Raw genomic sequence first — 23,739 nt, 5'->3', positions numbered from 1 at the left:
GGAACGCTCCACTTAGATGCTGACCAGAGCACTGTGTGTTTTGGACTCTCTGAACATGACCACACTGTTTGAGGGGATCACCCATATCGATTCACTGGCATTCATAGCAGAGTGGACAATGCAGAAGGACTTTATACTTAAAAAGTTTAGGTTTTTGTCTTAAATAGACACTTGGATAATAATGAAATAATGAATATAAAAGCTTGGGATGAATCGGGTATTCAGAAATCCTTCTTTCAGACAGCGGAGTGACCAGGCCACCCTCTTTCTATCTCTCTCCCCAGGAGGAGGCTCATATCCTAGAGTGGGACCGTGAGGAGGGCCTGCCCCCCATCGATGAGACCCCCAAGACCCAGGATGACTTCCAGGAGCGCCGAGCGCAGGCCATCGGAGCCAAGGCCCAGGAAATAGAGAAGGTACCCAACACAGCCATGTCTCTGGCGTGGTTAGCCCACATACACACTTCCGTTTATTTATCATATGTAGAATAATACAGTGACATGCTGTCTCATAAGAGACTTTGCATAAAACGGGTCATGTGGTCAGGAAAAGCTTGAAAAACATTAGTGGAATTAGGGCCTGGAGTTTTTCCTTATCCTGTCATCTGAAGCAGGAGAAACTCCTGGGCCGAGTCATGGTTTCATCGGTGTGTTTCTGTAGCTAGTACCCTGGTTCCCTCCTGTATTACTGCAAACAGCCAGATGCCCATTCATACCAGGTTTATATACCACCCCCACCCGGCCTAGTGCTACCCAGGTTTATATACCACTCCACCCGGCCTAGTGCTACCCAGGTTTATATACCACCCCACCCGGCCTAGTGCTACCCAGGTTTATATACCACCCCCACCCGGCCTAGTGCTACCCAGGTTTATATACCACCCCACCCGGCCTAGTGCTTCCCAGGTTTATATACCACCCCCACCCAGCCTAGTTCTACCCAGGTTAATATACCACCAGTCTAGTTCAGCCCAGGTTTATATACCACCCCCACCCAGCCTAGTTCAGCCCAGGTTTATATACCACCCCACCAAGCCTAGTTCAGCCCAGGTTTATATACCACCCCCACCAAGCCTAGTTCAGCCCAGGTTTATATACCACCCCCACCAAGCCTAGTTCAGCCCAGGTTTATATACCACCCCCACCCAGCCTAGTTCTACCCAGGTTAATATACCACCAGTCTAGTTCAGCCCAGGTTTATATACCACCCCCACCCAGCCTAGTTCAGCCCCGGTTTATATACCGCCAGCCTAGTTCAGCCCCGGTGTATATACCACCCCCACCCAGCCTAGAAGGGGTGGGATAGAAAGCACCTGAGGCGTGTGTTTTGTATTTATTTATTGAACCTTTGTTTAACCAGACAAGTCAGTTAAGAACAAATGATTATTTACAATGACGGTCTAGTAACAGTTACTGGCCGTTGTTCAGGGGCAGATCAACAGATTTTTACCTTGTCAGCTTTGGGATTCGATCTAGCAACCTTTCGGTTAGTGGCCCAACGCTCTAACCACTAGGCTACGTGTGTGTGTGTGTGTGTGTGTGTGTGTGTGTGTGTGTGTGTGTGTGTGTGTGTGTGTGTGTGTGTGTGTGTGTGTGTGTGTGTGTGTGTGTGTGTGTGTGTGTGTGTGTGTGTGTGTGTGTGTGTGTGTGTGTGTGTGTGTGTGTGTGTGTGTGTGTGTGTGTGTGTGTGTGTGTGTTGTCCTATGCTCCCAGTGAGCTAATTAAGGGCATCTCTGCTGTTTTACTGAGCTCATTAAATCTGAGTGTCCTCCTGGGGTAGAGACCTAACACACACACAGAGCCCTTCTGTGGAGCTGCACCTCAGAGCATGACCCTTACAACAGCTATTTGATGCCCTCTTCCCTCAGAGAAAAAAGGCATGTTTGAGGGGACCATATTAAGGATCCTGTCGTTAAACATAGCTCTCCTCTAGGTCTAGTCTGGGAACACATCTGGTCAGCTCTCCTCTAGGTCTAGTCTGGAACACATCTGGTCAGCTCTCCTCTAGTTCTAGTCTGAACACATCTGGTCAGCTCTCCTCTAGGTCTAGTCTGAACACATCTGGTCAGCTCTCCTCTAGGTCTAGTCTGGGAACACATCTGGTCAGCTCTCCTCTAGGTCTAGTCTGGGAACACATCTGGTCAGCTCTCCTCTAGGTCTAGTCTGGGAACACATCTGGTCAGCTCTCCTCTAGGTCTAGTCTGGGAACACATCTGGTCAGCTCTCCTCTAGGTCTAGTCTGAACACATCTGGTCAGCTCTCCTCTAGTTCTAGTCTGAACACATCTGGTCAGCTCTCCTCTAGGTCTAGTCTGAACACATCTAGCATTAAATTAATAATACGATTTTACGTTTATGTTGAAAGCAATATCTTTGTCAAGTTGATTATTGAAGCGTAATATGTCTTGTCCTCACTGCAAAGTGACAGTGAGATTTCAATAGAAAGCTAATTTTTGTGTGTTTGAAGCGTAGGCTTGTATGTGATGTGATGGCCTAAGCTGTCAGATAACACTAAAGACACATCCCAAACCAGTACTTCAAAGCCAATTGTTCGAACCTGTTTCTATCTGCATAAAGAAGCATTGCTTCAGAGAAACTATTCCTGAGAGCACTAGGCCTCCCTCAACAACATCTGTTGATTTCCTCTGAGGTTTCACCTGGCTGCTCTTTCCACATCAAGTGATTGAAGTGTGTGTTTAGGTCCTCAGATCATGCATAGTTAAGTGACCCAGCATGGAAGCCTTTCAAGGAACAACCCCCTTATTTCACATTAGAAAGGTCTGTAAAGTGGGGCTCTCCACTGCAGTAATGGTTAGCCGCTCAACAAGTGTCAACCAGATGCCAACCACACACACACACACACACACACACACGAGAGGCGAGATGTTTATTTTCCCTCCACAATCTGGTCTAGCCATCTCATCCATTGTACACTTAGCCTACACTGGCTCCCTCTACGCTTTTCACATATCACCTGTCATCCCATATAGCCTACTGTGTTTGTGTAGCAAAGTGAAATTGGACTAAATTCCACCTCCATGGTCTTCTCACTGTAGAGGAGGAGGAAGATGAGGCATATGAATGGCGCTGACTTTGGCAGAGCTACCAGCTTAGCTCACTTCCATGGAGTGGTTAAAAGGCAGAAAGGCATGGGTGGCATCCAGCTTCTATAGGGCCTATTCATCATCGTCTGGAATGTGGCACCAGACTAGGGCCCTATTCCCTTTATAGTGCACTACTTTAGACCAGGGAGCTATGTAGGGAATAGGGTGCCATTTGGAACACTGGTTTGAGGTAGGCCATACCCCTCATAACCTGGAAAGCTGGTAGCATGTTTTGATTCAATAGCAACCCTTTAAGCTCCAGAGCCACACTGTGTGGCCTCTCCTCCTCCTCAGCCCCCAGGCTCTAATCAGAGAGGGGCTGTGGCCCCTGTCTCCGTGTCCCGGCTGGGTCCCCTCCCTGTCCTTCCGGTATGCAGTATCTCTCTGATCCACAACCCTGAGATCAGACCCTGCACTCCCACCAGTCGACGCCTCCATGCTCAAAGCCATAGGCTCAACAACAGGACCCAAACCCACACCCACCCACACCTCCAGTGGTCAAGAGCAACTTCCTCCCTGATTGGGTAGTGGGATCAAGGGTCACACAGGAAGTATGTGAAAGTACAGTGTGATCTATGAAATGCATTGTAAGCGTTGTTAGGAGTTGGAACATTGCACTTCCTGCTTTGGACTTATTGGTTCCTCCTGTTATTAACAACTTAATTCCGTACACATTCGGTATAGCCTACCTATGAATCTAAACCGCTCATGGTGTAGTAACTAAGGAGTTGAGGTTGGAAATACAGTCACTATGTTGCCTGACCATCTCAGTTACTCTAGAACTAACAATACAGCCTTAACACAATGCAGTGCTGATTAACACAGTCATTTATGTATGTGTGTGAATGGGTAGGGCTCTTGATTAACATACATATGATATCATAGCCATTAGAGGTTTCATGTGATTTCATTATCATGGCCTCTGCCTTCCTTACATAGCCTGGCTCTAGTCCACAACCAGCAACATTGTGATTGGCTAAAAATAGCCTGGAAATGAAAATGCCTAGCAGTACAGTAGCAACTGTTAATGGGGTTGGGTTAGGTGGAGGACTGAGGCTGTGTCCCAAATGGCACCCTGTTCCCTACATGGCCCTATGAGTCCTGGTCTAAAGTAGTGCACTGGATAGGGTGCCATTTGGGATGCTGCCTGACTGTAACCCGGCTTAGATGTCCTCATCTGGCCCCCCCACCCCAACCTTCACATTCCTGCCCAGCCAAACTCAGCTGTGGTTCGTCTTCAACTCCAGCACGCACCCACTCACTCCCCAGGCCTGTTAGCTTCCTGTATCGGCCTGGCGTATCGAGCCCGAGAATCCAGATAATTAATCATCTAGTTTAAATTGGACTAAATCTATATTTGACCTAAGCTCAACCTTGTGTCCTGATGACTTTCTGCTTGGTCTAATGAGCATTAGTGAGTGAATGAATGACATTTTATTTAACTGTCAAATCGCCAGTTGGAAACCCGTCCCTTATGAATAATTGTCACATAAACAAACATTATAATACTTTGCTGTGATAATTCTTCTTCCGGTGTTCTCTGCAGTGCACATCACATCAAGAGTGAAACAAATAAAATGCTAAATCAATCCATAATAAATAGTTAATAAGGTTATCCAAACAATACTTACATCACTAGAGCAGTAAAAGATCTACATCTAGAAAAATGAAATCGAAGGCATTTGAACCCAGTGTAGCACTAAGAGAAGATTAGGGATAGTTCACCTCACTGTTCACACAGGACAGGATCCAGTAGGGGAGAGAAGATTAGTGATAGTTCACCTCACTGTTCACACAGGACAGGATCCAGTAGGGGAGAGAAGATTAGTGATAGTTCACCTCACTGTTCACACAGGACAGGATCCAGTAGGGAGAGAAGATTAGTGATAGTTCACCTCACTGTTCACACAGGACAGGATCCAGTAGGGGAGAGAAGATTAGTGATAGTTCACCTCACTGTTCACACAGGACAGGATCCAGTAGGGAGAGAAGATTAGTGATAGTTCACCTCACTGTTCACACAGGACAGGATCCAGTAGGGAGAGAAGATTAGTGATAGTTCACCTCACTGTTCACACAGGACAGGATCCAGTAGGGAGAGAAGATTAGTGATAGTTCACCTCACTGTTCACACAGGACAGGATCCAGTAGGGGAGAGAAGATTAGTGATAGTTCACCTCACTGTTCACACAGGACAGGATCCAGTAGGGAGAGAAGATTAGTGATAGTTCACCTCACTGTTCACACAGGACAGGATCCAGTAGGGAGAGAAGATTAGTGATAGTTCACCTCACTGTTCACACAGGACAGGATCCAGTAGGGAGAGAAGATTAGTGATAGTTCACCTCACTGTTCACACAGGACAGGATCCAGTAGGGAGAGAAGATTAGTGATAGTTCACCTCACTGTTCACACAGGACAGGATCCAGTAGGGAGAGAAGATTAGTGATAGTTCACCTCACTGTTCACACAGGACAGGATCCAGTAGGGGAGAGAAGATTAGTGATAGTTCACCTCACTGTTCACACAGGACAGGATCCAGTAGGGAGAGAAGATTAGTGATAGTTCACCTCACTGTTCACACAGGACAGGATCCAGTAGGGAGAGAAGATTAGTGATAGTTCACCTCACTGTTCACACAGGACAGGATCCAGTAGGGAGAGAAGATTAGTGATAGTTCACCTCACTGTTCACACAGGACAGGATCCAGTAGGGAGAGAAGATTAGTGATAGTTCACCTCACTGTTCACACAGGACAGGATCCAGTAGGGGAGAGAGATGATTACACAGATCCACAAAGAATTTAATTATTATTATTTATTTATTTTTTAAATCAACTCCCATATCTACTGGGTGAAATACCACTGTGTGACATCACAGCAGCAAGATTTGTGACCCGTTTCCACAAGAAAATGGCAACAAGTGAAGAACAAACACCCTTGTAAATACAACCCATATTTATGTTGATTTATTTTCCTAGTACTTTAACTATTTGCACATAATATGACATTTTATGTCTATTTTGGAACTTTTGTGAGTGTAATGTTTACTGTACATTTTTTGTTTATTCCACTTTTGTTTATTATCTATTTCGCTTGCTTTGGCAATGTAAACATGTTTCCCATGCCAATAAAGGCCTTGAATTGAATTGAGAGGGAGACAGAAAAAGAGAGCAAGATAAGAGGGTGGGTAGGGGAGAAAGGGAAGATAGTTACAGGTCTGTGTTACTGTCCTAAAGGCCTGACAGTGACTCACCTCTTATAGCTGCAGACTCAGAGACTGAGGCCCTGGGAAACGGACTGTAGCTGGAAGCTAAACTATTCTGGACGGCACAGCCCCGTGCTGTCTGAGACAGCTCAAAGTATGCAGTGGAGAGCTGTCAGGGTGTGGTAACCAAGGGCTAGTGAGTGGACCATGTTGGAATGTCCATAATGATCTTGCCTGCATGTATTCTCTGCTCCCATGTTGGTCTGTAGAAGGTCACAATTCTAAACAGGCCACTTTTCTCTCTCCTTCTGCATGTTTATGGTGAGAACCTTTTCCAGGTGTCACCCTGGGGCAATGGGGTGGACTGTTTTTCATCTCAATGACAGTTCAACAGTGTCTTCTCTTGGTGTTTTCCCTCCGTTATTTCAATCTTTCCTTGTCAGTGCATGTTTCAATTTGTGATTTATCGTGATGGGAAAGATTACAGATTTAAGACCTTTTATTTAGCTCTTGTAATCCAAATGTTCATGTTGGATTGAATACATTTTTGATAAGCTAGACCAATCCTCCTCTGATCAAATCATTAGACTGTGTACTAGGTCTGACCTTGTATGACATCAGCAGTATATTTGCTGTTTGGTCTGTGTGAGCCATTGAAGACTAGGTGTGGGTCAGCAGCTCTCATCAAGGTTTTAACACCTCTCCTCTCATTGTTCCCCTCACACCTGTTACAAGCCCTAGAGCCTCAACTCCTCTACTTTACTGGGTGTTTATTGGCTCTGGGGCCAGGCTAGCCAATAAGAAGGCTTGTGTGCTGACAGGAGAACTGGGTCTATGTGTTAACACAATGAAGTGTGTGTTGTTCACACCAGAGTGTTCTCTTCTCCTTTAGCAGGGCTATTGAACGAGCATGTAGACGTGAGCTTGCTCTGGGCTCATCAGGAAATAGTTTCTAAAACCAGACCCTCATATTCCAAGGAGGGTGCTGATGTTCCTAGTCTCTGAAGAGCTAGTACTGTTCATTTGTTCTAGTTCTGTAGTTGATGTTCATTACTTGTTGATCATGTTGTATTAGATTGCTCTGACTGAAATTCCTTGTGGATAAGAGCATCTGCTAATTGACCAAAATGAAGTGTTATTGGCTCCTGTTTCTGATGATGTGGTGTTTTCCAGGTGTACCGGCAGGACTGTGAGACGTTTGGCATGGTAGTGAAGATGCTGGTTGCTAAGGACGCCAGTCTGGAGAAGCAGCTGCAGATTCCACTCCGAGAGAACCTGGGAGAGATCAGGGAGCGTTGCCTTGACGACCTCAAGCACTTCATCTCCGATCTGGATCAGGTGATTGAGGTCGTACAGCAACCGGAACCCTCCATCTGAGACAGACAGCCAATCGCGTCCCATCTTACTGTAAGGGAGCCAATCAGGTCCAGTCTTTTTGTTGGGCCTCCAGTTTGGGCATACAGTGAGGGCAGGACTCCCAGGGGTCTGCCATGTGTTAAGACTATGGATATCTTGAGCGGTATTGGCCCCATGTTTTCCCATCTTTCTGGGTTTCAGGCCAGACATGCACCACACCCAGGTAACCCATATGTACTGATAATGTCCAGCAGTAATTAGTCAATGTTGTCAAAAACAGTGTTCAAAGTCCTGTTCAGCTACTTCCTCACCACCCGATGAGGGTATTGGTTCTACAATGTCCTTAACTAGTAGAACTGGTATGTCAATTTAGGCTAATAGTTCATCTGGGATTTAGTGATTTTAAAACTGTTGTTAACCAGTGTAACCATAGGGAACGGTCATCAGTGTTTTTTACTGAACTGGTAATCTAATGATGATGTGTGTTATAGGTCATTATCCACTGGTACCACAAACAATGCTCTGCAAGTACAGTACCAGTCAAGGGTTTTTCTTTATTTTTACTATTTTCTGCATTGTAGAATAATAGTGAAGACATCAAAACTATGAAATAACAAATCATGTAGCAACCAAAAAAGTGTTAAACAAATACAAATATATTTTATATTTGAGATACTTCAAAGTAACCACCCTTTGCCTTGATGACATCTTTGCACACTCTTGGCATTCTCTTCACCTGGAATGCTTTTCCAACAGTCTTGAAGGAGTTCCCACATATGCTGATCACTTGTTGGCTGCTTTTCCTTCACTCTGCGGTCGTACTCATCCCAAACCATCTCAATTGGATTGAGGGTCGGGTGATTGTGGAGGTCAGGTCATCTGATGCAGCACTCCATCACTCTCCTTCTTGGTCAAATAGCCCTTACACAGCCTGGAGGTGTGTTGGGTCATTGTCCTGTTGAAAAACAAATGATAGTCCCACTAAGCGCAAACCAGATGGCATGGCGTATCGCTTCAGAATGCTGTGGTAGCCATGCTGGTTAAGTGTGCCTATAATTTTTTTTTTAAATCACAGACCGTGTCACCAGCAAAGCACCCCCACACCACCTCCTCCATGCTTCACGGTGGGAACCACACATGCGGAGATCATCCGTTCACCTATTTTGCATCTCAAAGACACCGCGGTTGGAACCAAAAAGCAAAAATGGACTCATCAGACCAAAGGAAGGATTTCCACCGGTCTCATGTCCATTGCTCGTGTTTCTTGGCACAAGCAAGTCTCTTCTTCTTATTGGTGTCCTTTAGTAGTGGTTTCTTTGCAGCAATTCGACCATAAAGGCCTGCTTTCATGCAGTCTGCTCTGAACAGTTGATGTTGAGATGTGTCTGTTACTTGAACACTGTGCAGCATTTATTTGGGCTGCAATTTCTTAGGCTGGTAACTCTAATGAACTTATCCTCTGCAGCAGAGGTACCTCTGGGTCTTCCTGTCCTGTGGTGGTCCTAATTAGAGCCAGTTTCATCATAGTGCTTGATGGTTTTTGCGACTGCACTTGAACAAACTTTAAAAGTTCTTGACGTTTTCCGGATTGACTGACTGTCGTTTCTCTTTGCTTATTTGAGCTGTTCTCGGCATAGTATGTACTTGGTATTTTACCAAATAGGTCTATCTTGTCACATGCACAGGCTTCCCTGTGGCTCAGTTGGTAGAGCATGGTGTTTGCAACGCCAGCATGGTGTGTGCAACGCCAGGGTTGTGGGTTCGATTCCCACGGGGGCCAGTACAATTTATATTTTTTTAAATGCATGAAATGAAATGTATGCATTCACTACTGTAAGTCGCTCTGGATAAGAGCGTCTGCTAAATGACTAAAATGTAAATGTATCTTCTGTATACCACCCCTACCTTGTCACAACACAAATGATTGGCTCAAACGCATTAAGGAAAGAAATTACACAAATGTACTTTTAACAAAGGCACATCTGTTAATTGAAATGCAGTCCAGGTGACTACCTCATGAAGCTGGTTGAGAGAATGCCAAGAGTGTGCAAAGCTGTCATCAAGGCAAAGGGTGGCTACTTTGAAGAATCGCAAATATAAAATATATATATTGATTTTAATACATGATTTCATGTGTTATTTCATAGTTTTGATGTCTTCGCTATTATTCTACAATGTAGAAAATAGCAAAAATAAAGAAAATCCCTGGGATGAGTAGGTGTGTCCAAACTTTTGACTGGTACTGTAAGGATCCAGTTAAAAAGCAAAGTCTTGTTTTATGAACTCTTCCTGCTAGGTACATTTGATTTGAGATTGCAGCAGCTGAAGCAAGACTTTTGGTGCTACTGCCTGGGAGTAGGATTGTGCTACTTGTGTAAAGTCTTGTATGGTCTGAGAATATACACGTTCTCTCTTTTCTTTTGTATGGAAAATGTGTTAATCTGACTATGACCTACTTCAGCCAGTATGGCACTGGCCTGCTATGTGTGATTTACATTTTGTGTTTTTTGACAGATTATTGTATTCACCACCAGTGCTAATTTTCTCTGGGGGGTAGAGGGAGAAGAAAGAACACTTTCTAAACGTCAGATGCTCAACTCAACTTTCTGTATGTGGAACTGACTCGTCTTTGATTTGTGATTTAAATGATTTTTGAGTATAACAATAATAAAGATGTTTTTATTATGTAAATGGTTTGTAGACAATGTAGTATCTACCATTCACATATCAGGTTTGGTGCCTCCGATGGTACTTTGTGGGTCAGTGTTTGGTTTAGGTGCACTGCTTGAACACCAAGTTATTTGCATTGTATATTTTAATATTTACTTTGTCCAAAAATGCTATCAAATCAATTATTCTAGTATATACGAGAAACAAACATTTTCTGAAACATTGGGTAAGAATATTTATTTAAAGCTTCTTTACATCACAACAGTTAAGTATTCATGGTATAATGACCTGCGCTGTATAAAGGGCATGTATGGAGAAGACCTCTAATGTAAATGAATCTCCACAGGTTGCTTTTACATTGTATTTTACACCCTGAGGGACAAGCGTGTTAGAGAATAAACATTGGAATACAGGAAAGACTCAGGGTATCACTTTACATTGATGTTGAGAGGTTTAAGAGCAACTTCATGTTAATTGTTAGCCTACCAGAAACCAGATATTATGGCACTTTGATTTGAGTAAGCACATGGTTTGTATCCTGGCAACAGTTGGTTTGTTTTTGTAAAGCCTTGATTGATTGACAAGTGATGCGTGCAAAATAGCTCTGCTTGTTACTACGACAACAGCTTGTCCTGCCTCCCTACGCCAACTTTGTTTACATCAAAACCAGAAAAATCTCAGTTAAAACTTGGGGATATAAAAATACCAGTATTAACATTTTAACTTAATATATATACATTCATATTTTGTACTATTAAATAATTATGTTGGTTTGTCTCTAGAAGTCTACTTTACTAACTATTCCTCTCCCTGTCAGCAATAACAATAGTGCATTAATTGCCATTTAATGCACACAATGGTATTGCTGGAATACTTCCAATGGTTCATCATACAATGTTGTAAAAAAAAACAAATGTGTTTTTTGGTGAATTTTATAAAAGGAAAAGAAAATGTCTTTTTTTAGGTCTCCTGGCATGGTTTGAGTGTTAGACATGACCCATAATAAGAAGTCCAATAATATGGACAATGTTTTGTCCAGCAAGTCAAACTACAAAGAACTGGTCTCACCTGTCCACAAATGATTACTGCTGGAAGTAAAACAGAGAATGTACATCTAGATTATGAAATGATGCAGTTCTTGCCTCTGTGACCCTTCTTTCTGGATTTAGTCCGTGAGTCGTTGGGCGACATGGCCGTAACGCGTGTTGGGAAGTCCTCAGTGTAGTATTGATACCTGCTAGTAACCCTGGGCTGGGGAATGAGCTGCCCCAGGAAGTAACCTTCCTCCTCAGAGTCTGAGGAAGAAGAGGAGCAGGTGGAGCACCAGTCTTCCTCGTCAGCGTATAGGCCGCCTAAGAAGCGGTCACGATCCCGGTCGCCCCGAGCCTGGAGGGAGTAGTCCGAAGTGGTGTGGGGATAGGGTGGCGGCCTGTGAGCACCAGGGCCAGGTTGGTTGAAGAGGGCCGCGTGGTGTTCCTGAAGGGAACTCAGACCATGTCCCTCGTAGGGCCTCTGCACCCGTTCCTTAGGCAGCAGGTTAAGAGCGTTGTCCGAGCGGGCTCTGCGGTTGTGGTGGCGGCTGTGGTGGTGCCGGCGTGGCCTTTCGGGGTCCTCGTGGTGGTACACCCTCCGACGCGTCCTCTCACTCTGAGGAGGCTGACGCACCGCCAGGTTCTGGTAAGACCCGTTATCCACCGTGTCCTCAGAGAACTTGACCATCTGCTGGCCAGGTGGCCGTGTGGACTGGGACCTGCTCCTCCTCAACACTGGCAGCTGAAGGTGAGGTGGTGGCACCTCCTGTTTAGGAGGGAGGGGTGGGAGGGGCAAAGACACCGGCCCCTGTACCCTCTGCACCCCCTCAACACCTCCTCTTCTTCCTGGTCTGCTGCCCCCTCCTGGTGATCGAGAGAGTTGGCGCTGCGGTGGAGCATGGAGGAGTTGAGGGTGCCCATGATGCTCATCTTCTCACAATCTTCTGGGTCCAGCAGGTTGTGGAGGGAGTAGAGGATCTGACCCTCCTTACTGTCTCCATCCGCTGACGCACCTGGGAGGACAGGACAATATAAAGTTGTTACTCGAGAAAGAAGCAGGAAAACAAGAGTTCTTTACTGTATCTAATTACTGTAGCTATTTTGTTTCATGGCTTTTTATACTATCTTTTCCTGTTCCATTTACATCTCCATTATTACACTGGAATTAAGAACTGATCGCCGACGACCTTTACCAGACTACTTTCACCAGAAGTTCACCAAACACTGTTTTACAGTAAACAAAGAAGCGCATGTGATATTAACTCTTACCAGTGATGTTAGAGAGGGCTAGAGAGTCCATGGAGTCTCCGACACTGTGCTCAGTCTTCCTCAGCTCGTCTGTGATACACTCCAGAGAGTCTTCACACCACTGCCTGGGGTCCAGCATCCATAACCCTGCTCCCCCAGCGCTAACCCTCTGGTCCATCAGCCCCTGGTCCAGATCCAGATCATGGATCTTTCTGGCACTAGCAGGGCCTGGGTGGCTTCCGTAAGCCGAGTCCCCAAGCCCGTCTTGGGACTGTGCCCAGTACATCTCAGGCAGGTGCTTCTTACTGACCAGCCCATCCTGGGACTGGGCCCAGTACATCTCAGGCAGGTGACTGTGGCTCTGGTTCGTGGGACTGGTGGAGGTGGAGGCGGGTTTAGTCTCAGGCTTCAGCCAGGGTTCGGCTGACCTACTGGTACTGGGTTCCTCTGAAGGCTGCGTCTGGAACACCCCGGCGCGGTCCCCGAACTTCAGCAGGAGCTGTGTCATGTAGTCCTCGTGTTCGGCCCACTCCTCTGGATCCTCCGGAGCGTCCTCTCGGTCCCTCCAGGTGTGCTCCTCAGTGATGCCCATGTGGGACAGCTTTTGCCCCACAATATCCATATCTCTGTCCTCTCTATCTCCATATAGACTAGGAGTCTTGTTATAGTCAGCCACTGCAACCGGGTTGAAGAGTTGGGACTGCCTCCACTGTTCAGCCACCGGCTGGCTACTCTTACCCATGTGGCTCTGGCGGGATTCACGAGAGCCGGCGGACTGGAAGACCGAGTCGGAGGAGTCTGAGGCGTAGACGTCCTCTCCCAGGCTGCAGGCCTTGGAGCAGTAGATACGGCCCTGCTTGGGCAGGAAGGGACAGCCCAGCAGGGGAGCTCTTACACTGGGCACAGCAGAAACACGTGTCTGTAGCGTGCCAGTGGACACCCTCGTAGGTCATCTGGGCGTGGTCCACTCCTGGTGGAGGCAAGAAGGGAGGGAGAGATGAATGGAGGGAAGAGAGGGAGAGGTGGTGAATGTAGAGCGACATCTCTAAAAGGCTTCAGCAACAGGCTACACATTATGTCAACAACTCTTTATTTATTCCAGTAATCAGGCATAGATTGACCACATATGAACCAGAGATATTGACTCACCTATATTCTCCCCGCAGGCTTCACAGTACTCCGCGTACAGAGACTCGAAGCAGCCGCAGCAGTAGGGGCGGCCATCTTTCATGATGTATCGCTGACCGCCGAGCACCGTCTCACACTCGAAACAGGCAAAGTGCTTCATGTGCCAGTGACGCCCCTCGGCCTCCGTGCACTCATCAGAAAAAAATTATCTGAGGGGGGATAAACATGTTTAAATACTCTGCTACTTATAGAATAATTAGGAAACAGACAAACACAAGATGAACTCAACTTCAGTTCCTAATTGTGCAGTAAGCTTATTGGTCACATCGCTTCAGTAGGCTACTGTCTATCTCCAGTGTTTAATGAGCAGACTGACTAAAGCCTAACTACTGTACTGTATGTTGAAAAAAAGTCTGCCATTGTTTCAAGCCAACACTTCAATGTTTCATGTCTGCAATGAGTTAACCTCATCACAGGTTATTGATCACACACACACACACACACGTGATCTCACCTCATCACAGGTTATTGATCTCACACACACACACACACACACACACACACAGTGATCTCACCTCATCACAGGTTATTGATCACACACACACACAGTGATCTCACCTCATCACAGGTTATTGATCACACACACACAGTGATCTCACCTCATCGCAGGCTGAGCATCGTGGTTTCAGCAGCTCAGCGTGGTGTCGTCCACAGTGGATCTTTCCGTCCTGGTGGAAGTAGATAAGGTCTACCAGCAGCTCCTGACACGTGGCGCACGCAAAGCATGCTGGATGCCAGCACGGCCCCGGACCCGCCCGCGATGCAAAGATTGCCATCTCTCCTCCACTGATGCCCTCACCACACTGGGGATGAAACAACATCACATCATGTTCATATGGAGAAGGATGGGGTATCGTTGAAGAAGCAGGGTATACATAGCCTGTTCCCAGATCTGTCTGTGCCAGTCATGTGACAACGATCCTAAGAGTTGGCAAGACAGCACAAACTGATCTGGGACCATGTGACGTGCAAAAGATATCAACAAGCGCGTTGCTTAATGTATTGCTTAATTAAGTTACCAGCAAAACAGAACGGATCCCTGAGTCATGTCAAGCGATGTTTCAGTCCACATAAAACACCAAGGAATGAGCAAATTGTTATGGTGTTTGTGTCCTTGTGTCTGTGTTGTTTTGTTCTGTACATGTTTAAGTAAAACCAAACACTATACTATAGCCTCATCCCTCCAGCTCACCAGAGCATGTCTGAACATACAGTCATCAGTCTTTAAATAACCACTGCCAGACCTGGGTTCAAATACTATTACAAGTCTTTCAAATACTTTAATTGCTTGCTTTAACCAGCCTAGAGTGACAGATGGGCAGTGGTCCCATTGCGCTAGGCTAGCTCAATCAAGCCAGGCTAAAGTATTTGAAATTATCTCAAATACTATTTGAACCCAGGTCTGAGCACTAGGGCCACAGGACACCACTCACAGCTGTTGTCCATTATTACCAAGCCACCATCGGCCTTGGAAACCGGGGTGTCGTGTGTCCCCTGAAGGTACGGCAATCAAAACTACAGCTATAGGCAAAGCCACGCCACTTTGTGCCTCTCTCTCTCTCTCTCTCTCTCTCTCTCTATTTCTATCTCTCGCTCTGTCTATGTCTCTCTCTGTCTATGTCTATGTCTCTCTCTCTCTTTCTATCTCTCTCTCTGTCTATGTCTCTCTCTCTGTCTCTCTGTCTGTACGGGTGGTATAACAACATGCCAGTATTCAGTCACTCAAACCAGCCATGCCTTTACAACATGCCAGTCACTAGTCTCATAGGATGTGGTCACTAGTCTCATAGGATGTGGTCACTAGTCTAATAGGATGTGGTCACTAGTCTAATAGGATGTGGTCACTAGTCTAATAGGATGTGGTCACTAGTCTAATAGGATGTGGTCACTAGTCTAATAGGATGTTGTCACTAGTCTAATAGGATGTGGTCACTAGTCTAATAGGATGTTGTCACTAGTCTAATAGGATGCGGTCACTAGTCTAATAGGATGCGGTCACTAGTCTAATAGGATGCGGTCACTAGTCTAATAGGATGTGGTCACTAGTCTCATAGGATGTGGTCACTAGTCTAATAGGATGTGGTCACTAGTCTCATAGGATGTGGTCACTAGTCTAATAGGATGTGGTCACTAGTCTCATAGGATGTGGTCACTAGTCTCATAGGATGTGGTCACTAGTCTCATAGGATGTGGTCACTAGTCTAATAGGATGTGGTCACTAGTCTAATAGGATGTGGTCACTAGTCTAATAGGATGTGGTCACTAGTCTAATAGGATGTGATCGCTAGTCTAATAGGATGTGGTCACTAGTCTCATAGGATGTGGTCACTAGTCTAATAGGATGTGGTCACTAGTCTCATAGGATGTGGTCACTAGTCTAATAGGATGTGGTCACTAGTCTCATAGGATGTGGTCACTAGTCTAATAGGATGCGGTCACTAGTCTAATAGGATGCGGTCACTAGTCTAATAGAATGTGGTCACTAGTCTAATAGGATGTGGTCACTAGTCTAATAGGATGTGGTCACTAGTCTAATAGGATGTGGTCACTAGTCTCATAGAATGTGGTCACTAGTCTAATAGGATGTGGTCACTAGTCTAATAGGATGTGGTCACTAGTCTAATAGGATGTGGTCACTAGTCTAATAGGATGTGGTCACTAGTCTAATAGGATGTGGTCACTAGTCTAATAGGATGTGGTCACTAGTCTAATAGGATGTGGTCACTAGTCTAATAGGATGTGGTCACTAGTCTAATAGGATGTGGTCGCTAGTCTAATAGGATGTGGTCACTAGTCCACAGTGATCAGAAAGGACTTGTGGTATGTGCCTTTTAAATCCATTTTTAAGGCCCTTTAACATGCCAAACTATGACTATTACATTTCACAAGCTGGAACAAAATCTATTGTACAGCACTAAGTCTTTTTAAACAGGATTTAAAGGCTTTCAACAAGCCAAACTGTAATCAATTCTATTCACAAGCTTTGGCAATATAAACATGTGTTTCCCATGCCAAAAAAGCCCTTTGAATTGAATTGAGAGAGAGAGAGAGAGAGAGAAAGAGAGAGAGAGAGAAAGAGAAAGAGAGAGAGAGAAGAGAGCGATTTATTGTAGTCTGTAGAGCACTGGGTTAATGGGTGCCTACTGACCAGTGGTACAGTTGAAATGAACGCAACACCCTGTTAACATTTATTTTTGACTGCAGGAAATTGGGCCCATTGATTTTGCTGGAATAACTTCCACGCTCGGGTTGAGCATGAGCTCCTAATGTCCACACTTCCTCCTCTCTGCTCCCTCTGAGTGGGTTAGTTGTTAATGAGACAGACTCTGCCCTTGATTAAATCCTCACATTATCACTGGCGCTTTAGGCTTACGTCCCAAATGGCACCCTATTCCCTACATTGTGCACTACTTCCCTCTGGGCCCTGGTCAAAAGTAGTACACTATGTAGTGAATAGGATGCCATTTGGGACGCACATTTAGAATAGAACAGAGCGAGGCCAAAGGGGGTCGGTAAGTCTTTAAATAAACAACTAGCGTATTGCCCAGTGTCGTTAGCTTGTTGTCGTTTCCTGCTCTGCCTAGCAGGGAGAGCTTCAGGAGGGAGAAGCAGCTCTTTATAGGATTGCTGCTCTGCCTAGCAGGAAGAGCTTCAGGAGGGAGAAGCAGCTCTTTATAGGATTGCTGCTCTGCCTAGCAGGAAGAGCTTCAGGAGGGAGAAGCAGCTCTTTATGGGATTGCTGCTCTGCCTAGCAGGAAGAGCTTCAGGAGGGAGAAGCAGCTCTTTATGGGATTGCTGCTCTGCCTAGCAGGAAGAGCTTCAGGAGGGAGAAGCAGCTCTTTATGGGATTGCTGCTCTGCCTAGCAGGAAGAGCTTCAGGAGGGAGAAGCAGCTCTTTATGGGATTGACATGTAATGAGGAAGGGAGAGACATATTTACTGGTTTTAACGTAATTTGGGAGAGATTTTCTTACTCGCTCCCCAGACTTGTATCGAAATGTTTTATAAGATAGCAATACAGTTTGTTCTCGCAGTGTGGGTGGGTGCGCATGTGTGCGAACGTGTGTGTGTGTGTTTTTTTTTTTATGTGAACGTACATGTTCACAGAGGGTGTGTTGCAGGGCTCGAGGGAGCATCCTGGGGGTTCCTCTCCCCAGAGCCTCTCTCTTTCTCTGGACACTGAACATGTGGAGCTCCCTCTTCTCCTCCTCACTGAGAGAGTGGCAATACCGCACCTGGCAGGGGGGAGGAAAGGGAGGGAGGAAAGAGAGAGAGAGAGAGAGAGAGAGAGAGAGAGAGAGAGAGAGAGAGAGAGAAAAACACCAAATCAGTTTTTACCCAACAGATAAAACCTTCACATTGAAAACCCTCACTGCTTCCACCACAGATGTATTTTATGGTTATGTTATGGAAGAACACATGTTGTTCCCCTCGAGGCTCACCCCAAGGATGGCATGAATGTACACACATCAAGCCTGATGTTTAGAGCAGACAATTACCACACAGATAAATAAAAACGAGCGGAAGACTAACAACCAACAATGGGCCTTGTGGTTCCCTAACAACAGCAAACAACGCTGTTACACAACGAGATCCCTCGGAGCGTCGCTCTCTAAACGTTCTCCGTGTGTGTGTGTGTGTGTGTGTGTGTGTGTGTGTGTGTGTGTGTGTGTGTGTGTGTGTGTTTGTGTGTTGTGTGTGTGTGTGTGTGTGTGTGTGTGTGTGTTGTGTGTTCGTCTCCCGCGCCCGTGTGGCTGTGTGTGTGCCCTACTTTAAGGAGGCCTTGTAAACCACAGCTATGCCTGGAATCTCCCCTTCTCCCCTGATGCAGAATGCCGCTCTGCTCTGAGCCTGGCAGCAAACATCATAAAGTCACTCAGTCAGACGCTTTATTGTTCCATGGAACAAACTCCTGCCCACCTACAGGACTGGAGCAGAGCCCTCTGTGATAGCCCCACATAGCCCCTGGGCAGATCTCCCAGTGTAAACTGTGCTGACTAAAGGGGTGGGTTACAATGTGGTCCAAGGAGTGCTGGTTTACAATCTAGAAAGACAGAACAAGGATCCGGTTGTGTTTAAATGCAGTAATGCACCATATGTTACTATGGCGATTGTAGTGGGCGATGTGAGTGGTTTGTCTTTACTAGAATACCTCCACTGTGACGAGGTGACATTCTTTAGTCAGCATTAACCTGGCCTGATCCCAGATCTGTGTGGTTAAAGTCATCTCCGCTGACTATCACTGTCTGGGTGAAGCACATTCAGATCTGGGACCAGGGCCTGTATTCACAAAGAGTGTCTAGGATCAGGTTTGTGAATACTAATCTCTCATGGACAGATGTATGTAAATTGAAGTGGTACCGTAGCATCTGTTGGAATTGGAATGTGATCTGTGGGATAACCAGCAGCAGTAGGTGTTTCGCAGGTGATTCACACAAATCACCATTTTCCAGGTGTTAGCATCTTTCGAATTTGGAAGGGGAGGGGACATTCAGCCCGTAACTTGCACAGAGAGAGGGTCAAGCTCCTCGTTCCGGTTCCGTTCCTCGTTCTAGCATCTCTTAATTCCTTCTCTTAACACGTATGGACCCAGAACCTAATCGAGCAGCTGAGTTCTGGGTTAACCATGACTATTTGAATACAGACCCAGTAGATTAACTCTCTGTCCTGGGTTCAGTTCTTACCTCATTGTCATGAGGGGGCAGCTGGTAGAGCAGACCCAGTAGATTAACTCTCTGTCCTGGGTTCAGTTCTTACCTCATTGTCATGAGGGGACAGCTGGTAGAGCAGACCCAGTAGATTAACTCTCTGTCCTGGGTTCAGTTCTTACCTCATTGTCATGAGGGGACAGCTGGTAGAGCAGACCCAGTAGATTAACTCTCTGTCCTGGGTTCAGTTCTTACCTCATTGTCATGAGGACAGCTGGAGAGCAGACCCATTTCTCTCTGTCCTGGGTTCAGTTCTTACCTCATTGTCATGAGGCGGCAGCTGGTAGAGCAGCTGTCTGATCCTGTGTTTCTCTCCAGGACTGTTGACGTAGGGGACCTTGTCCTCTGGAAGACAGGAGAAATACTGCTGTACCTGGGAACGCAGGGACAGAGGGATGGGAGGAATGGTTAAAACAGTCTTAGTTCTGTCATTCTGCAAATCCACCTTCAATCACACAGGTTCCTGGTTGGTCTTAATGGTTTAGTAGTTCAGTTGGAGGGTGATGCTCACCCTAAAAAGGCCAGGCATACCTCCAGGATCTGTACTGCCCTGCATCATAAATACCCCACTGGGCTCCATGACAAGAGCACAATCCCAGCTGCTTAAAGAGCTTTGTTCGGGACAGATCCACCATGATATGCCAACAATGGCCAGGGTCAGTCAGTCAGTCACAGTCAGTCAGTGGAAAATCACTCAGGTCACAGTTCATACAAGACTGGTGCTTCTGTTGACTGATTGACCATTTTTACAATAGTTATCCCACCAACCAACTACATGTTCTTGATTAATGTTTCCATCTCTCCACCATGAGTTCATGACTATCTATGAGGCCTCCACACATTCTAGAGGTGTAGAGAGTGAAGGGCTGGGAAACAAGGGGGACTGGGTGGGGGGAGTAAGGTTACAAAAACAAGGTATTTGGCTTGGGAGGCCTCCTGTTGATTTCAGACCTTCATTACTTCCATGTGTGCTCATGGTTAATGAGAGGGTGGGGAGAGATAGAAGAGAGAGAGAGAGAGAGAGAGAGAGAGAGAGAGAAGAGCTTTTGGGAAAGAGAGAGAGGCTTTGGGAAAGTGCCACATAGCCTGGAGTCAGAGGCCAGACCTGTTTGCAGTCAGAGCTGAACTGTAAAGAAAGCAGCCAGTCTTAATGATGCTACGGCCACACAGTCAGTATCACTAGGAAGGAGGCATAAAACACTCTCAACCACTCTAGCCCCACAGGCTAACAGGCCACAGTAACGATCTGCTGAGTTTGCATGTTAGTGCACTAACTGAAACAGGATGTGAACATATATTTATAATAGCTTGTACACTCTTAGAACCCTTTTAGGTTCTAGACAGCACCTTGGTTTCTTCGGCTGTCCCCGTAGGATGATCCTTTGAAGAACTCTTTTTGGTTCCAGGTAGAACCCTTTTGAGTTCCATGTAGAACCCTCTTCTACATGGAACTCAAAAAGGTTATACCGGGAACTGAAAAAGGTTCTTCAAAGGATGGAACCTACCTGGAACCAAAAAGGGTTCTCCTATGGGGACAGCTCTAGAACCGTTTTGGAACCTTTTTTTGTAAGAGTGTATAGTTTATGCCACATTGGGACTTAATAGTAGACTGGTTTTAACAGTCAGAGAAAATAGAAGGAAGCAACTGAGACAAATATATTTCAACAACATTCCAGCAAAAACATGGGGTAATATGACGGTAGTACCCAAAAATAGAACTATGAACCCCTAAACCATGGGATGTATAGCCTAGCCCTAGACTCACTCACTCTGAAACAGAACTGTAAACCATGGGATGTATAGCCTAGCCCTAGACTCACTCACTCTGAAACAGAACTGTAAACCATGGGATGTATAGCCTAGCCCTAGACTCACTCACTCTGAAACAGAACTGTAAACCATGGGATGTATAGCCTAGCCCTAGACTCACTCACTCTGAAACAGAACTGTAAACCATGGGATGTATAGCCTAGCCCTAGACTGACTCACTCTGAAACAGAACTGTAAACCATGGGATGTATAGCCTAGCCCTAGACTCACTCACTCTGAAACAGAACTGTAAACCATGGGATGTATAGCCTAGCCCTAGACTCACTCACTCTGAAACAGAACTGTAAACCATGGGATGTATAGCCTAGCCCTAGACTCACTCACTCTGAAACAGAACTGTAAACCATGGGATGTATAGCCTAGCCCTAGACTGACTCACTCTGAAACAGAACTGTAAACCATGGGATGTATAGCCTAGCCCTAGACTCACTCACTCTGAAACAGAACTGTAAACCATGGGATGTATAGCCTAGCCCTAGACTGACTCACTCTGAAACAGAACTGTAAACCATGGGATGTATAGCCTAGCCCTAGACTCACTCACTCTGAAACAGAACTGTAAACCATGGGATGTATAGCCTAGCCCTAGACTCACTCACTCTGAAACAGAACTGTAAACCATGGGATGTATAGCCTAGCCCTAGACTGACTCACTCTGAAACAGAACTGTAAACCATGGGATGTATAGCCTAGCCCTAGACTCACTCACTCTGAAACAGAACTGTAAACCATGGGATGTATAGCCTAGCCCTAGACTGACTCACTCTGAAACAGAACTCTAAACCATGGGATGTATAGCCTAGCCCTAGACTCACTCACTCTGAAACAGAACTGTAAACCATGGGATGTATAGCCTAGCCCTAGACTGACTCACTCTGAAACAGAACTGTAAACCATGGGATGTATAACCTAGCCCTAGACTGACTCACTCTGAAACAGAACTGTAAACCATGGGATGTATAGCCTAGCCCTAGACTGACTCACTCTGAAACAGAACTGTAAACCATGGGATGTATAGCCTAGCCCTAGACTCACTCACTCTGAAACAGAACTGTAAACCATGGGATGTATAGCCTAGCCCTAGACTCACTCACTCTGAAACAGAACTGTAAACCATGGGGTGTATAGCCTAGCCCTAGACTGACTCACTCTGAAACAGAACTGTAAACCATGGGATGTATAACCTAGCCCTAGACTCACTCACTCTGAAACAGAACTGTAAACCATGGGATGTATAGCCTAGCCCTAGACTCACTCACTCTGAAACAGAACTGTAAACCATGGGATGTATAGCCTAGCCCTAGACTCACTCACTCTGAAACAGAACTGTAAACCATGGGATGTATAGCCTAGCCCTAGACTCACTCACTCTGAAACAGAACTGTAAACCATGGGATGTATAGCCTAGCCCTAGACTGACTCACTCTGAAACAGAACTCTAAACCATGGGATGTATAGCCTAGCCCTAGACTGACTCACTCTGAAACAGAACTGTAAACCATGGGGTGTATAGCCTAGCCCTAGACTCACTCACTCTGAAACAGAACTGTAAACCATGGGATGTATAGCCTAGCCCTAGACTCACTCACTCTGAAACAGAACTGTAAACCATGGGATGTATAGCCTAGCCCTAGACTCACTCACTCTGAAACAGAACTGTAAACCATGGGATGTATAGCCTAGCCCTAGACTCACTCACTCTGAAACAGAACTGTAAACCATGGGATGTATAGCCTAGCCCTAGACTGACTCACTCTGAAACAGAACTGTAAACCATGGGATGTATAGCCTAGCCCTAGACTGACTCACTCTGAAACAGAACTGTAAACCATGGGATGTATAGCCTAGCCCTAGACTCACTCACTCTGAAACAGAACTGTAAACCATGGGATGTATAACCTAGCCCTAGACTCACTCACTCTGAAACAGAACTGTAAACCATGGGATGTATAACCTAGCCCTAGACTGACTCACTCTGAAACAGAACTGTCATTTTTGGAAAACACTGAAAAACATTGACATGATGACCTGTATTACCATGATTATTATTTGTCTTAATTCATATAGATCAGTGTTGACTCTATCCTACTTTCTCCCGACTCCTCCAGACGGACATTTCCAGGAGATCACAGGCACTCTGCAGGAGGGGCGAATGGCATGTCAGTACGTCTGTATTTATAGACTCCAGACATTAAACATTAAAGCCTGAAGTCTGGCTGCAGCTTGTTTGAGGATTTGTCTCGGATGGCTTCACTTCTGTGTTCAGTCTGATCTCAGTGGAAGGCAGTGTGTGCGTGTTGAGGGGGGTTCTGTGTGTGTGTGTGTGTGTGTGTGTGTGTGTGTGTGTGTGGTGTGTGTGTGTGTGGCACAGGAATTCTATGCCTGTGAGGGGTTGTTAGA

The 23,739-nt window shown here is 45.8% G+C and overlaps 2 protein-coding genes across 10 annotated transcripts in view; one reads left to right on the top strand and one right to left on the bottom strand.

Moving 5' to 3' along the window:
* LOC106596473 (periphilin-1) overlaps positions 1-8,333 on the top strand; it is a 36,263-nt gene extending 27,930 nt beyond the window's left edge. For 4 of the 9 annotated variants that reach the window (XM_045713795.1, XM_045713794.1, XM_045713793.1 and 1 more), the window contains exons 9-10: positions 285-416; positions 7,483-8,333. In XM_045713795.1, the coding sequence (XP_045569751.1) occupies positions 285-416; positions 7,483-7,686 (336 nt within the window). In that variant the 3' untranslated portion in view covers positions 7,687-8,333. The remainder of the gene's footprint in view (positions 1-284; positions 417-7,482) is intronic. The other 5 variants (XM_045713790.1, XM_045713792.1, XM_045713789.1 and 2 more) reach the window with 2 other exon arrangements.
* A 2,224-nt stretch (positions 8,334-10,557) lies between these two features.
* LOC106576510 (prickle-like protein 1) overlaps positions 10,558-23,739 on the bottom strand; it is a 23,904-nt gene continuing 10,722 nt past the window's right edge. The window contains 8 exon segments of the mRNA XM_045713787.1: positions 10,558-12,132; positions 12,201-12,379; positions 12,636-13,497; positions 13,499-13,584; positions 13,764-13,951; positions 14,391-14,605; positions 17,899-18,036; positions 19,769-19,882. Of these exon segments, the coding sequence (XP_045569743.1) occupies positions 11,455-12,132; positions 12,201-12,379; positions 12,636-13,497; positions 13,499-13,584; positions 13,764-13,951; positions 14,391-14,605; positions 17,899-18,036; positions 19,769-19,882 (2,460 nt within the window). The 3' untranslated portion in view covers positions 10,558-11,454.

Source organism: Salmo salar, unplaced genomic scaffold (genome assembly GCF_905237065.1).
Source record: "Salmo salar unplaced genomic scaffold, Ssal_v3.1, whole genome shotgun sequence".
Taxonomy (NCBI): domain Eukaryota; kingdom Metazoa; phylum Chordata; class Actinopteri; order Salmoniformes; family Salmonidae; genus Salmo; species Salmo salar.
The sequence above is the reverse complement of the archived record's forward strand: the minus strand, read 5'-3'. Positions and strand labels throughout refer to the sequence as shown.